This window comes from Elaeis guineensis, chromosome 4 (assembly GCF_000442705.2).
Source record: "Elaeis guineensis isolate ETL-2024a chromosome 4, EG11, whole genome shotgun sequence".
NCBI classification, from domain to species: domain Eukaryota; kingdom Viridiplantae; phylum Streptophyta; class Magnoliopsida; order Arecales; family Arecaceae; genus Elaeis; species Elaeis guineensis.
This window is the reverse complement of record NC_025996.2, coordinates 23,297,821-23,314,639: the sequence shown is the minus strand read 5'-3', so window position 1 is coordinate 23,314,639 and position 16,819 is coordinate 23,297,821. Positions and strand designations below refer to the sequence as shown.

General features: G+C 40.2%; 2 protein-coding genes across 2 annotated transcripts; both read left to right on the top strand.

The window, feature by feature from the left end:
• Positions 1 to 2,759: 2,759 nt before the first annotated feature.
• On the top strand, positions 2,760 to 11,133 carry LOC140857271 (uncharacterized). The gene is given in 4 exon segments (XM_073256044.1): positions 2,760 to 3,324; positions 4,360 to 5,070; positions 5,073 to 5,150; positions 10,943 to 11,133. Coding segments are annotated over 4 exon segments (1,545 nt in total).
• Positions 11,134 to 14,190: 3,057 nt separating this feature from the next.
• Positions 14,191 to 16,591, top strand: LOC105043361 (fasciclin-like arabinogalactan protein 10). The gene is given in 4 exon segments (XM_010920883.4): positions 14,191 to 14,772; positions 14,775 to 15,161; positions 15,164 to 15,522; positions 15,525 to 16,591. Coding segments are annotated over 4 exon segments (1,281 nt in total). The 5' UTR covers positions 14,191 to 14,477; the 3' UTR covers positions 15,765 to 16,591.
• Positions 16,592 to 16,819: the final 228 nt, after the last annotated feature.

Here is a 16,819-nt window from a genome sequence, read left to right as displayed (position 1 = left end):
TTGATCCCAAGCCGGAGAAGGACAGAAGTCTGATTCTGTAAGAGATTTTATTTTCTGTTCAAACTCCAAGCCTTGTTAATGGCTTAGGAGTTGAAAATTTTTGTATCAGAATTTTTATTCAAAAATAAATTAGTTATTTTCTTTCTATTTAATTTTTATAATTTTAATTTCTGCAATAGATAGTTTAAATTTCTGTATCTTTTAATTCTGTAATTTTTAATTTCTGCAAGTTCAATTCCAGCAAGTAGAATTAGTCGTTATTTTATTTTTGACTTCAAATCAACTATGTCTGGCTAAGTAATCTCTCTGGAGTTTGTGATGAAGCTAGATCATGAATAGAAGTCTACTCTATTCAATTTCTCTTTTCGAGCTTTTAAATTTTTAGAATCCTTCTCCCTTCATCTCTCTCGTCAAGAGACTTGATGGGCTATCGTTGGATCAGAATCCCTTCATAGTCTATGCTTGATTTGGTATAAGAGGAGATGATTGATAAAAAGATCATAATTTTCTAAATCATTTCTTCTCTTTTCATATGAAAATCTTGATGGGTTATAGTTGGGCCAGAATCCCTTCATAGCCTATACTTGGATAACACAAGAGAAGTGAAGAAAGAAAGGGTCTCTTAATTAGGATGAGAATAAAATATTTGATGGATCATAGTTGAGTTAAATCTCTTCATGATCCATGCTTGTTCATATTTTATACCTTGATCAAGGAACATTATAAGAGAAATCATAGGAAGACTCTCTAATTCATTGATCTAGTGGATTCAAGAGCCCTAAATCTTTTAGATAATTTATCTTTATAATTAATTAGTTTATTACTTTGGTAGTTCATAATTCAACAAACAATCTATTTCCTTTTTCTCTAAAGCTCACCTGAGCAAGCATTTAAATACAATTCAAAATTCAATTCCTTGTAGGATCGACTCGTACTCGTCGGATGTGCTACATTGCACACCATGCGCTTGCGGTAAATTTAAGACATATCAAGTTTTTGGCACCGTTGCCAGAGAATTGGCGTATTTAAATTGTATTTCAAATTCTTGTTCTTTGTACTTTTAGTTTTAGTTCTAGTAATTTTTTTCTATCTTTTGAGTTTAATCAAAATCTGTCCTGACATAAGGTTGCCCTGACGTACTGAAAGTTACGTTGTATGGTTGTCCTAAGACATATTTTGATTTACAAAAAAGAAAAATTGTTATCTTTAATTTTTAGATTTTTCTTTTAAGTACTGCTTATTTGCTTAGTTAATTTTTCACTTTTAGATTAGAATTATCTCATTATATTTAGATTGCATAAATCTCATTTTCTTATTAACTGATTTAATTTTTTTTATTTCTTTCATAACTCATTAATTCAAAAAAAAAAATTTAACATTTACTTTAGTTCTGTAATTAGATTAACATAAAAAAAAAACTAATCGCATAAAATTTAATTAATATAAAGAAATAACTAAACTTTAAAAATCTTTCACTTTATTTGGTCACCTTGCTTTCTTTGCATTGCATTTTCATAATATATCTTAAGGGCATCAACCATTAATCAGATAAGGTGGGGATTTGATCACCCTTTCTTAGCCCATAAATCACCTCCTTGCATCTACATAACCTAATCCTTAAATAAAATTAATTAGATGTCAGCCTTAGAAACATTCAAGCTCATTAGGACAAGAAAACCTAAGAGTTGAACCGGGTTCAAGTGGATTAGCCTGTCAGTGTCTAGGAAAGTGGTTCAGGAACTACGTTCCGAAGAAATATGGTTATCTAATTAGGTCCGTTGCGAAAGCACGGAAAACCTCCCACTAATCTTACACTTACCTGACTGATTCGATTAGCCAATTTCAAACTTGGAGTGCTCGAAGGCGACCTTGACAGTTAGGAGCTGTCTAGAATTAGGAAAACCTTAGTTAGTACTCTTTTTTTTTTCTTTTCTCTTCTTTTGATTGAAAACTTGATTGAAAAAAAAAAATAAATAAAAAAAATAGAAAAAAAAGTACTTTCTTCACTTCCTTCGTGGAAAAGGGTATCGGGTCGACTAGTAAGAATTAATTGGATTCCTATTTTAAACCCAACAACTTCTACAATGGGAGAACCTAATCAACCCTAAATCCTTAAAGATTTATGTTATCCAGTCGGTTCCGTCCAACCTTCTTGCATCAAGTTGCCCCAATCCACTGCAAACAACTTTGAAATTAAACCTCAAATTATTAATATGCTTTCAAAATTCACGGGAATAGAAGATGCATACATATTCATTAGAGAGTTTGAAGAGGTTTGTGCAACCATGAGGCTGCAACAACTGTCAGAGGACGAGGTTAAACTAAGACTGATAAATTTTGCCCTTAAAGATAATGCTAAAAAGTGGCTCTATAGTCTTCCAAACCAATCTGTCACAACTTGGGAGGGTTTTGTAAGAGTATTCCTAAAGAAGTTATTCCCCCATCACAAAACAGCTAGGATTAGGAATGAGATAAACCAATTTTACCAACTAGCTGGAGAATCATTCTGGAAATACTTCGATCGCTTTAAGAACCTCTTGACCCAATGCCCACACCATGGAATAGAAATCTGGAGGCTATGCCAGATAATTTATGAAGGGCTAGATTCAAATTCTAGAACTATGCTAGAGTCCATGTGCCAAGGTCAATTCATGTACAAAGAACCCACTGAAGCTTGACAATTTCTAGAAGACCTAGCTGAGAAAAATTTACAATGGGAAACAACTAGGGAACCTGAGAAACCAACACCTTCAAGAGGAATGCATCAAATTCAAACTTTCCTAGCTGCAGAGGCCAAAATAGCAACATTAACACGTAGGTTAGAGGCCTTAGAGCTACAAAGACCAGCCAGTGTGAACCAAGTTTCTGCACCCATATGCAATGCATGTAGTGCACCCGATCATGTTCTTGAGGAATGTCCCTTCCTGATAAATCCAATAGAAAATGGATGTGCACAGGTAAATGCCACATACCAGAAATCAGTGAACAATCCCTATGCACCCACATATAACCCAGGTTGGAGGAATCATCCAAACTTTTCTTGGTCACAAAACCCAAATGTAGATGGTCCTAGCTACAGCCAGCAAAATCCAAGGCCTAACCCTGTGATAAACAATCCACCAGGCTTTAATAATAATGAAAAGAAACTTAATTCTTTAGAGAAAAGTTTAGAAGTCCTGGCCAAATCTAATACTGACATCAATGCCACACTGAGCAATTTCATGCAAACCATGGGTCAACTCATAAACACTAACTCCCAAGCCATTGTCCGTTTGGAAATGCAAGTAGGTCAGTTAGCTTCTGCTATGAGCGAGCGAGAACTAGGTAAGCTACCAAGCCAATCTGAACCTAACCCGAGAAACCAAAATGGTCCACGACCCCAACAAGGGAACCAAGTCAGTCATGTGAATGCTATTCACATCTTAAGATCTGAAAACTAAGTGGACAATAAGGTAGGTACATCTGATGATACAGAAAATTCAATTGAGTCACCTTATGAAAAATCTACCTTACAAACTCAAGCTCCTGAAATTGATAGTACACCAAGCCCAAAATCCAAAATTCCTAAAGCTCCTTTTCCAAATCGACTAAGATCCAATAAAAAATCGAAATATTTGGATAAAATTTTAGAAGTGTTTAAGCAAGTCCAAGTAAATATCCCTCTTTTATACATGATTAAACAAGTTCCAACCTATGCTAAATTTCTAAAAGACCTTTGTACCAAGAAAAGAGCCACCAATGTACCTAAGAGAGTATTTTTGGCAGCAAGTGTGAGCTCATACTTATCTAGTCATGTGCCAATAAAATATAAAGATCCAGGATCTCTAATAATTTCATGTGATATTGGAGAAACCCATATTGAGAAAGTCTTGCTGGATTTAGGAGCTAGTGTAAATATTCTTCCATTTTCAATTTATAAGCAATTAGGATTGAAAAAACTTCTACCGACAAAAATCATATTACAATTATCAGATAGATCTCTTAATATCCCTAAAGAAATAGTAGAAGATGTTTTAATCAAGATTGGTAATTTGATCTTCCCTGTAGACTTTATCATTTTAGAGACCGAACCAGTTGCAAACCCCAAGGGTCATATCCCAGTTATTTTAGGAAGATCATTCTTAGCTACTGTAAATGCTGAAATTAACTGTCGGAATGGACTTATGAAGCTATCTTTTGGAAATATGACAATTAAGCTAAATATATTCAACCTAGAATAAGAATCCTCCCAGCATGCTGATGTAAATGTAATTCAAGAGAAAATTTATGAACTCATTGATATTAGCGATGAAGAAGTCGATTTCGAGTCTAATTTCTGGCCAATCAATGAATCTGAAGAAATCAATAAAATTCTTATAGATAATAGGAATAGCCAGAGACAAGAGCCTTCCATTGAACCAATCACAAAAATAATTAGTCCATCATCCAAACCATCAATAGAGAAGACGACCAAATTAGAATTGAAATCCCTCCCCAAACACCTTAAATATGCATATTTAGGTTTAGAAGAAACCTTGCCTGTAATTATCGCATCTGACCTAAATTCTAAACAAGAAGAGGAGTTGCTAAAAATTCTGAAAAAGAATCGTGAAGCAATAGGCTGGACCATGGCTGATATTAAGGGAATAAGCCCTTCCATAGTTCAACACAGGATTCACCTAGAGGAAGAAGCCAAACCAACTAGAGATGCTCAGAGAAGACTTAACCCAGCCATGAAGGATGTAATCAAAAAGAAAATTCTAAAGTTACTTGATAATGGAATCATCTACCCCATCTCTGATAGCTCGTGGGTAAGTCCTGTACAAATGGTACCTAAAAAGTCTGGGGTAACAGTGGTTCAGAATGAAGCAAACGAACTTATTCCAACTAGGACACAAACGGGATGGAGGGTCTGTATAGACTATAGAAAATTGAATGCTGCAACAAGAAAAGATCATTTTCCATTACCGTTTATTGATCAAATGATAGAAAAATTAGCCGGACAAGAGTTCTACTGTTTTCTCGATGGATATTCTGGTTATAATCAGATCCCTATAGCCTCCGAAGATCAGGAAAAGACTACATTCACTTGTCATTTGAAACCTTTGCTTATAGGCATATGCCTTTTGGATTATGTAATGCGCCGGCACCATTTCAGAGATGCATGATCAGTATTTTTTTGGATATGGTTGAACAATTTTTGAAAATTTTTATGGATGACTTTTCTATCTTTGGTCCGACTTTTTTCAAATGCTTAGATCATCTGAGATTAGTTCTAGAAAGATGTAAGGAGAAGCACTTAGTTCTTAACTGGAAAAAGTGCCAATTCATGGTTAGAGAAGGGATAGTTCTTGGCCATGTAGTTTCGAAAAAAGGAATTGAAGTGGACAAAGCCAAAGTAGATCTTATTGCAAGTCTTCCACCATCCAAATCTGTCAAAAAAATCCGTTCATTTCTAGGACATGCTGGATTTTATAGAAGATTCATTGTCAATTTTAGCAAAGTGGCTCGCCTATTAACTAATCTCTTAGCAAAAGAAATCAAATTTGAGTTCACTCATGAATGCCTAGAGTCTTTTGAATTTCTTAAAAAGGCACTCATTTCAGCTCCTATCATTCACCCTCCTGTCTGATCTGAACCTTTTGAACTGATGTGTGATGCGTCTGATCATACTGTGGGTGCTGTTTTAGGTCAAAGAATTAATAAGCTTCCTAGAGTTATTTACTATGCGAGCAAAATCTTAAATGATGCGTAGCTTAATTATACTACCACTGAAAAGGAGTTCCTGACCATTGTCTTTGCCCTAGAAAAATTTAGGTCTTATTTAGTTGGGTCTCACACCATTGTCTATACTGATAACTCAGTCATTAGATATCTCCTAGTAAAGAAAGACGCCAAGGCACGCTTGATACGATGGATCTTACTCCTTCAAGAATTTGACTTAGAAATTAGAGACAAAAAAGGTACGAAAAATGCAGTAGCGGATCACTTTTCCCGAATCATAGTCGCACCATCTAGTGAATCACCTATCAATGAATTTTTTCCTGATGAACAGCTCATGTCTGTGTCCACTGAACCATGGTATGCCGATATTGTCAACTATTTAGCCGTTGGTAAAGTTCCTTCTCATTGGACTACTCAAGATAGATACAAATTCTTTGTCCAAGTGAAGTATTTCATTTGGGATGATCCATATCTCTTTAAGCAGTGTCCTGATCAAATAATTAGAAGGTGTGTCCCGGACAATGAGGTTAGAAGTATTTTATCATTTTATCATGACCAAGCATGTGGTGGTCACTTTGCGTCCAAGAAAACAGCTGCTAAAGTTCTTCAATGTGGATTTTATTGGTCCAATCTATTTAAGGATGCATACGAGTACTGTAGAAGTTGTGCTCGATGCCAACACCTTAGTCATTTGACTTAGATTGCCTTTTACGTGAAAAATTGAGATGTAGTCGGTACAATCTGACCGACTATTTATCGATCTGACGTTATTTTTGTAAATAACTTGTAGATAACTGAACATTTCAAGAAGATCCAGAATTTTGATGTTTTATTCCAAATATGTCGTACATGTGAACAACTTTATTGATAGTATATTTTCAAATTATCGATATTTTAAGTCTGAGAAATAGTCGCTCTATCCAGAGTTTCTAGTCGATATGCATCCAGACGAAGTGTTTCGGTCACCTTGGAAGGTCCTTCCTAGTTTGGAGATAATTTCTCCTGGTATAGAGGTTTTGAAACTTCTGCCTTTCTTAAGATCAGGTCTCCTGGACGGAAGACTTTCGGTTTGATTTTTGCATTGTAATACTGGGCTACTCTCTGCCGACATGCGGTCATCCAAACTTGAGCTTGTTGTCAAACTTCTAAAAGTAAGTCTAGATCGGCTCTCTGACATTCAGAATTACTCGACTCATTATATTGTTCGACTCTTACTGATGGCAATCTGATTTTGAGTGGGATTACTACCTCTGTTCCGTAGGCCAAGTTGAATGACGATTCTTCCATCGATATGCGAGGAGTTGTTTGACATGCCCATAAGATCAGATGTAATTCTTCCATCAAGAAGTCTTTAGTTTCATTCAATCTAGTCTTGAGACCATGTAGAATTATTCGATTTATCACTTTCACTTCACCATTAGATTATGGATGGCCGACTGAGATGAGCTTGTACGTAATATGAAATTTCACACAAAACTCTTTGAAATTCTGATTATCAAATTGTTAACCATTGTCGGTAATAATAATATGTGGTAAATCGAATCTATATATGATTGATTTCTAAATGAAGTCTTCCATCTTACTTTCAGTGATCTGTGCCAAGGGTTCAGCTTCTCTCATTTGGTGAAGTAATCAATGGTAACAATTATAAATTTTCTCTGACCAGACAGCGGAGAAAAGAGATCAAGTATGTCGATTCTCTATTGCACGAAGGGCCATGATATAATAATTAATATCAGCTGGCTGGTCGGTTGATGTTGTATGTTGGCATACGTCTGATATGGTTCACATTTTCGGACAAGTTCAGCTGCATCTTTTTTCATAGTGGGCCAATAATATCTTTGTCGCAAGATTTTATAAGCCAATAATTTATCCTCCAAGTGATTTTCATAAATTTCTTCATGAACTTCTCGGAGTGCATAGTCAGCATCTGTAGATCTCAGACACTTCAGTAAGGGAAGAGAGAATGATCTCTTATAGAGTTGTCCATTCATCAAAATATATTATAAGGCTATCCATCTTAGTCATTTGGCCTCTGAAAGATCTGCAGGTAGAGTTTCATCAGTCAAATATTGGATGATTGGGTCCATCCAACTTGGTTTGTCATTGATTTGTAACACTTTCTCAACTTTGTCGATACTCAATTGTTCAAGATATTCAATGAACGTTCGATCGAATAAGCTGAATGAAGTAGTTGCGAGTCGAGAAAGTACATCAGCTCGAGTATTTTCTGCTCTTAGGATGTGAAAGATCTCAAAATATTTTAAGATTGAAGTAAGATCTTTCACTTTCTGAAGGTACTTCATTATAATGGGATCTCGAGTTTCAAACTCGCCCTTGACTTGTCGGTGATCAGTTGTGAGTCAGTGAAGATCTTCAAATTTTCTATGTCCAGTTCTTTGGTACTTTTCAAGCCGACTAAAAGAGTTTCATACTCGACTTGGTTATTTGAGGCTTTAAAATTGAATCGACGGATATATTCAGTCACGATCCCTTCAAAATTGATGAGGATAAGATCGACTCCACTATCTTGTGCGTTAGATGCTCCATCGACATGTAGCACCTACACTGATGCTAAGTTGGCCTCAGAAATTTCAATTTGCTTCGATTTGTCATCAAGTTCATCCTCAGGATTATCATTGAACACAGTACACTCGACGATAAAGTCGATCAAAACTTATACTTTCATTAACGGTCGTGGACGATATTGAATATCAAACTCACTGAGTTTTATTGTCCATCTCGCCATTCGATCAGAAGTATCAGATCGGTATAATATTATTTTCAACAACTGATCTGTCAAGATAACTATCAGATGTGTCTGAAAGTACGATCGAAGTCGTTCTGATGATATGATGAGAGCATAGATCATCTTTTTCATTTTTGAGTATCGTACTTCAATATTGTAAAGTACTTTGCTGGTGTAATAAATTGACTGTTGAATTTGATTTTTGTCCTCCTAGATAAGTACTGAACTAACCGCCTCGATCGAGATCGCTAGATAGAGATACAATATTTCTTCCACCTTTGATTTTGTGAATAGTAGTGGAGATGTCAAATATTTTTTAAATATTCAAAAGATTGCCGGCACTCATCTGACCACAAAAAATCTTTTGTTTGTCGCAAGATCTTGAAGAAAGGTCGACATCTTTCTGCCAACCTTGAAATGAATCGATTGAGTGCGACGTTCCTTTTATTGAGTTGTTATATCTCTTTCTTCGAGCTCAGATGCTTCATATTAATGATAGCTTTTATTTTCTCAGGATTAGCTTCGATTCTTCATTGCAATATAAGAAATCCAAAAATTTTTTCGATAATTACTCTGAATGCACACTTAGTTGGATTCAATTTTATTTGATATTATTGAAATGTGTCGAAGACTTCTTCTAAGTCCAGAATATGATTGAAAGTTTTGAAGCTTTTCATCAGCATATCATCAACGTAGACCTCCATATTGTGTCCAATTTATGTTTTGAACAGTCTGTTGACTAGCCGTTGGTAAGTAGCTCCGACATTCTTAAAACTGAATGGCATCATTTTGTAGCAGTAGATACCTTTGTCGGTTATAAAGACAGTATGCTCCTCATCTATGGGTGCCATCCAAAATTTTGTTATAGCTCACGAAGGCGTCTATAAAGCTCAAAAATTAATATCCCGAAGTTGCATCAACTAGTTAATCGATCTTTGATAAAGAAAAGATGTCCTTCGGACAAGCTTCATTTAAATTAGTGTAGTCAATACAGATTCTCTATTTTTTATTAATTTTTTTCACCATCATTATATTAGCGATCCAATCTGGATAATTAGCTTTTCTAATGAAGCCAGCCGCGAGAAGCTTGTCAACTTCTTTATCGATGACCTTCTGCCTTTCAGGAGAAAAAAGTCTTTTCTTCTGCCTCACCGGTCTAACTTTGGGTCAATGTTCAACTGGTAAGTTATTACTTTTGGAGGAATCTCTGGCATATCGATTGTCAATTAAGCAAAAATATCGGTATTTGCCCTTAGCAGATTCACTAGTTGTTTTCATTCCGGATCAGATAATTGCGATCCAATTTAGATCGATTTTTTAGGATTATCTTCTCTTAATGGGATAGAAATCAATTGTTCAGCTGGTTTATCTCTTTTTTCATTTTCTCTTTGATCCAGTTTATCAATCGACAAAGAGTCTTTAAGTTGACTATTCTTTGCAGAGACCATAAAGCAATATCTAGTAAGTTACTGATCTCTGCATATTTTTTCAACTTTATTTTTTATCGAAAATCAGATCAATAAATGATATATTGATACTATCGCTCTCAAGACATTGAGTTCTGATTGTCTAAGTATGGCATTCTAAGTCGAAGGAACTCGGACGATCGTGAATGTTAAGAAAACGGTACTTTATTATGGATCAGTTTCTGTAGTTAGTGGGAGAGTAATTTTTTCTTCCACTGTCACTGTATCTCCAATGAAATCGACTAATGTCATTGAGATTCTTCTGAGTCGATCAATCAGTAATCACATTCAGAAGAAAGTCGAGTAAAAAAGAACATTAGTGGAACTTCTATTATCAAATAAGATTCTTTTTACATCATAATTTACTATCGTCGTCGAGACGACGACAGCATCAGTATGGAGAGTCTGTATTCTCCGAATATCATCTTTTAAAAAAGATATTACATTGTCTAGTCATCATTTTTTTGTCGACTCTTTTTCGAAAGTTGCCTCCTAATCCTTCGGTCATCCAAAAATCATGTTGATCACTCCTGTCATTGATCGATTGTTGATCGTTTTCTCAAGTTGTGGCTGAGGCTGTCGGTCGGTGGGAGGTTGAGTCGAACGATCCCATCGAAATCTTCGAGATAGCCACATCAAATTAGGACCTCTATCTCGTCCCTGAGCTGAATACATTGTTCGGTATCATGACCGTGATCACGATGAAACCGACAATACTTCTCGTCGCGACTCCTCGATGGTGCTTTCATCGATGGGGGATGTCAAAGATACTCTTCTCCCTCGACTCCATCAGGATCTGCGCATGGAGAGCAGAAAGAGGAGTATAGGAGTCATACCTGCTGTCATAATTGTTAGGCTTTGGACTCTGTCGGTGGGGTGAAGCTCCTTTATTAATTATTGATCGATTTGGTTCGGCCAGAACTCCGCCTTTCTTTTGCTTCTTTTTCTAACTTTTTTCTTCTGTCTGACGTCGGTCAGAAGCACTTTCATCTGTGCGAATATACTTATATGCGCACTTCAAAAGTTCAGCGGAAGTTTGAGGAAGAGTTTTATCCAGAGATAAGTAAACCTGGATCCCTTCAGATCTCTCTTCATGGTCGAGATGGCCATATCTTCATTGAGGTCTCTGACCTCAAATGTGGCCACGTTAAAGCGAGCCATGAAATCTCTCAATGTCTTTGTCTCACCTTGCTTGATGGAGAAGAGAATATCTGATGTCTGCGGCACCTTTCAGCTAGTGCTAAAATAGACCACGAACGAATGTTCCAGCTACTCGAAAGAACTTATGCTCCTCAACTGGAGCCCAAAATACCAAGCTCAAACAGCCTTTCGATTGGTTGCTGGAAAGCCAATGCATAGAAGGATGTCGGTTACCTCCTGGATCATCATGAGAGCCTTGTAGCTCTCTAGATGATCAATTTGATCAGTGGAGCTATCATATGGCTCCATCTACAGTATCTTGAATTGAGACGGGATCGGCTTATCCAAGATACGCTGAGAGAGAGATTGAGCAATGTGAAAATCGAGATCGTTGGAGGACTTTCGACCTTCCATTTTTAATTGGATAAGTTGACGGTTGATCTCCTTGAATTTGCACTCGTAGTCATCGAGCCGCCATTGCTAAAAAAATTCTAAGGTAGAATTCCCTGAAGAACTTGAGGATGGAGAAGTAGAAGGTGCTTACGGCCTCTTCCCCCTCTTGATGCTATGTACACGGGAAGGAGAGGGAGATCGCCGTGAATGGTGAGTAGCATGATGAGAATGCCGAGAGAGTGGTGGCTCGACACGATGAGAATGTCGAGATGGTCATCATTCTGGGGATGGAGAGAGATCGCCGTGGAGAACGGTGGCTGTGCCTGGATGGCACTGAATACACCACCGGCTCCTCCGTTAGCAGTTGCTGCTGCTGTGTTTGTTATTGTTGGAGGCTGTGTACCATCTCTATTAGTACATTCATTTGCTATATTAAAGCAACAATTTGTGCGTTCGTAGTGACTACAACATGTGAAGAACTGGGCTCTGTAATTGGAGGTGGAGGAGGGAGGTCTTTCTGATGGGAAGATTGTCTTACAGATCCTATAGAGTTGTTTTGAATTCTGATTTTTATCATAATTTCTTGTTATTCCCCTCTATCTGGCGCACCAATCTGTTGTGGTTAATCTCCTGTTGCGCCCGTTACCGGAGAAGAACACGTGCAAAAGAAATCCATACTGACCGAAATTATATCCGACGGGGATACTCCAATGCTTAAGTCAGTGAAAAGTGATGAACAGCAGATAAAAATTTTTAGAGAGATAGAGTCTCAACTTAGAAGTCTCTTACCAAATACTGTTCATTTATCTCTTTTTATAGACGAGTTGTTGGTAACCATTTGTAACTGTTAGACACGTGGATTTTACTTATTTCGACACTATGTGATTATGGGATAGACGGTTATACCCATCACTGATCATGTTGTGGCCATTATACACTTTTTGCGCTAGCAGTTCCTGGTATATCGACTTGGGAGTCTGAATGTGTCGACTGTATGTCAGCAATTGTAGAAGTCCGAATGACTATCAATCGATAACTCTGATATGCCGATGGTCATTTATCGATATGCCGATGGTCATCAGTTTAAAGTTGGTTAAGTCGTCATAGTTAAAATGTTTGCCAGAGAGGTTGAGAATAGCCGACTGTTGGTCGGCCTACCGATTGATAGTCGGTGGTCTGTGCTTATCAGATCGATTAAAAATCAGATGATGTCGTAATTGAGGTGGAACTTATTCTGTGATGTAGTCTTGATGGTTTGTCGTCCATAAGATATCTAATCAGCCGATTGTGAATCGAGATTGTCAACTGAATTATCCTAACAGAATCAACCACCAAATGTTACTGCTAGATCTCGGACTAAAGTTGAGGCCGGTTCTACTAAGGTAGATTAAGGTTGACTATACTGAAGTGCCCTGGAGGAAGATTGGACCTCCATAAGAAAGTCTTTAGCTGAATTTGTTTTTGATGGACACCTTCAAATGCACAAATCAACCAAGAGATAATGAGTAGTAGAAGGGGCTTGAGAGCATGCGCAAGATCCTCCATTTCCTGTACATATATAGAGAGAGGCAGAAGGATGATTCTATAAGGAGCAGCGATCATATATATCCATGAAGATTACACCCTATGTGATATACATGGCCAGATGAGCTGTCATTCGACGGTCTCATATGTCTCATTTGTGCCATTGCAATTTGGTATCATTTCCGGATGTAACCACCGCTAGAAATGTTGATCTCATCTGATCACGATTTTACCTCATCTATGGTCGAGATCAATAGATCAGTAACATCCGAGGTGCTTCCTCCTTGACTTGGATGCGGTCAGCATCAGATCACTCATTTGATTTTAAAAGATCTGAAAGGTATAAGCAGAGAAAGTATACAAACATGGTTTGCTCTTCAAAATCCGCGGCACGACAGGCCTGTGCCGGGCTGGACGACCACCCCACCGCACTTCCTACTTTCCACGGAGCCAATCAACTGAATCAAGTACATCCATGTTCTGTTTGTTCTTCTAAACTATAACATTGAAATGAAAAGTGCTGCTTTGGAAGCCACCTTCTCGAACGGTCCACTTGTCACGCTCACCTTTCCCTCCTCCTCCCATGATTCTCCATATTTTCGCTTCGTATCACATATACGTTAACAGGATACAAGAAAAAGACATGGACCCACTCACCCAACCAAAAACAATTAAAAATTAAAAGAAAAAACATGGCAAAGTAGGAATAAGATTCTTGCCTATTACCCATTGCTGAAAAAAAGTCTAATTTGTGTTGCAGAACTTATCCCTAGGATTTCTAATAGAAACTGCTAAATAATCGAAACCTTCAGAATTTAGCCACCACAAAAATGTGTCCGTCGTTACTCTTATCGTATGCAGTTATATATGCTCAACTACAAAAATTATGTAAACCTGCACTCTACCTCCCCCTCGCCCATCCAGTGCATTACCGACTCGATGGGAGGTGACCATACCCGGGAGTTCCCCAGAAAAAAGGGAAAAGAAAGCAGCCGTGACCAATCGTCCTCCCACCATCGACGTACAGCGAGGCTTTAGCAGGAAGTTCCATACGGGAACTTTACCGAAAAAGGATGTTCTATGCGGGAAACCATCAGCCGTCTGATTGGCGTACGAGGAGAGCGATTCAAGCACCCGCATACAAATCCACGTACCGAGTCTTGAAAGTACTAGCATCCACCCCCAACGGCTCGATCCCCTATACCTACGCCGGCCTCCTCCCCTTTCGGCAACGGCACATGCAAACATCTCGCAGCGCCCTTCCTCTCCCCCGTCTTTCTAAACCTCCTCTCAAACCCTGGTTATCTAGTAACCAGGGTTACTTTAACCCCACTCCTGCCTTTTATTCTGCCTAGTATTCTCTCTCCCTTCCTCACTGCCTCCCACCAACTGCCCAGCTCCATAGTCGTATCAGGGAGCTAGAGAGTGAGGGTGTGGTAGAGAAGAAAGAAGAGCATCAGTAGTATCAGCAGACACTAGCTAAGACGCATAAGAGTCCCCCAATGGCTTATCTCCTGCTACCTTTGCTGTTCGCCTTCATGGTTTCGTTGGCCGCGGGCGATGGGCACAACATAACGGCGATCTTGGATGGGTTTCCGGAGTACTCGCTGTACAACAGCTACCTGAGCCAGACGAAGGTGTGCGATGAGATCAACTCCCGGGAGACGGTGACATGCCTTGTCCTCCCCAACGCCGCCATGTCCGCCCTCGCGGCCAAGCAGTCCCTGGCCGGCATCAAGAACGCCCTCCGTCTCCTCACCCTCCTCGACTACTTCGACCCCCAGAAGCTCCACGACCTTCCCACGGCTCTGCCCTCACCACCACCCTCTACCAGACCACCGGCGACGCCACCGGCAACTCCGGCTTCGTCAACATCACCAACCTCCGCGGCGGCCGCGTCGCCTTCGCCGCCGCCACCCCCGGCTCCAAGTTCGACTCCTCCTATACGAAATCCGTCCGCCAGGTCCCCTACAACCTCTCCGTCCTCGAGATCTCTGCACCCATCGTCTTCCCGGGTCTCCTCGACGCCCCCTCGGCTGCTGCCTCCAACCTCACCGCCCTCCTCGAGAAGGCTGGCTGCAAGACCTTCGCCTCCCTCGTGGTCTCCTCCGGCGTCCTCAAGATCTTCCAGTCCGCCATGGACAAAGGCCTCACCCTCTTCGCCCCCAACGACGAGGCCTTTAAAGCCCCGGAGTCCCCGATCTCAGCTCCCTCTCCAGCGCCGAGCTCGTCACCCTCCTCCAGTACCACGCCCTCCCCACCTACACCCCTAAGGCCTCCCTCAAGATCGCTAAGGGCCGGATCGCCACCATGGCATCCAGCGGCGCCGGCAAGTACGACTTCTCCGTCGTCTCCCGTGGCGACGACGTCTCCCTCGACACCGGCGTCGACACCTCCCGCGTCGCCAGCACCGTCCTCGACGACACCCCCGTCTGCGTCCTCACCGTAGACAACCTCCTCCTCCCTTCCGAGCTCTTCGGCGGCGCGCCGGCGCCAGCACCGGGACCCGTGGCGCTGACGCCATCCTCGGCACCCGCCTCTGCCCTGGCCCGGTCAAGGAGGCTCCCGCACCCGCCCCGAAGGCCAAGGCGCCCTCGCCGATGCCTCTGTCCCCGCCGGCCCCGCCGACGTCCGCCCCCGGGGCGTCGCCGGTGGGATCTCCGGAGTCTGCCGCGGACAAGGCGGCGGACGAGAAGTCTGGTGCTGCGAGGCCACTTGGAACCCTAGCGGTGTCGGTCTCCGCGTTGTTGGCGCTGGCTTCCTTCTTGGGAGCAGCTTATAGCATCTGATTGGAGTCTCAAGTGGTTTTAAGCGAGTGAAGGACCGTCACATCCGTTCAACACCGCTTGCTTTCTTTGTTTTCTCTCTGGTTGGTTAGTTGATTTTTTTTTTTTTCTTTTTGTTAGTTGAGAGATGATGGTGATGCTGGTTTTGTTTCGGACTTGGTATGGCACATGGATTTGGTCTTTTATATTTCTTTGTTCTTCTTTTATATTTTTGATTTCTTATTCTGGGAGCTAAGTTCGTGGCTAGCTGAAAGAAACCTTTTCTTCTTCTAGCTCTTGTCACTCGTGTTTACTGGGTTTCCATGGAGATGTGGCAGAAGCGAACGGCTGTATGATTATTATGCTGTTCCTTATTATTTTTTTCCTTCTTCCGGAGGGGGAAAAAAAAAAAAAAAGGCTTCTAGAGGGGTGTAAATTTTTTAATTTTGTTTTTTATATATATTTTTGAAGAAATAAAAACAGTTAGAAGCTTTGGAATGGATGGGTAGACGGAATTTGGGAGTGTAGGTGGCAGCAATGGCGTGACCAGACGGGGGGCCATTTGTGTGTGCCTTGGACGGTGGGGTGGGCCCACAAGTACTCCACGCTTCTCTGACGGGTCTCTTCAGCTCCCTTTTTAAGGTGGTTTTGGGGAAGGTGGGGCGGCGGGAACACGCGCGGCGCGTCGCGGGGCTGAGGAGGCGCTTCGTTTTTATTTAATCCTCGTATCTTCCGGGCCTCACGCTGTCATTTGCTTATTCGGTTATTCCTTGCAGTGCTAACATTAAATAATTTTAGCTTTTCAAGTACACTGTTTTGACAGCATTTAACTCAGCTTGTTATCATTATTTTTATGGTTTGATGATGAACTAAGAAGTCTGGCATGTTTTGTTAATTATTTGATGGTAGTGGCCGGCCCGTTGATTCGGTGGAAGCTCCACTCTGTTGGGTTTTTTTTTTTTTTTTTTTTTTGTGTTGTACATCGGACTATTTAAGTTAAACAAGAATAGATACATCTGAGTTTTAAAATAAAATATTCGAAAACTAGACAGGATCTCCTGGCCCATGACTAAATGGCA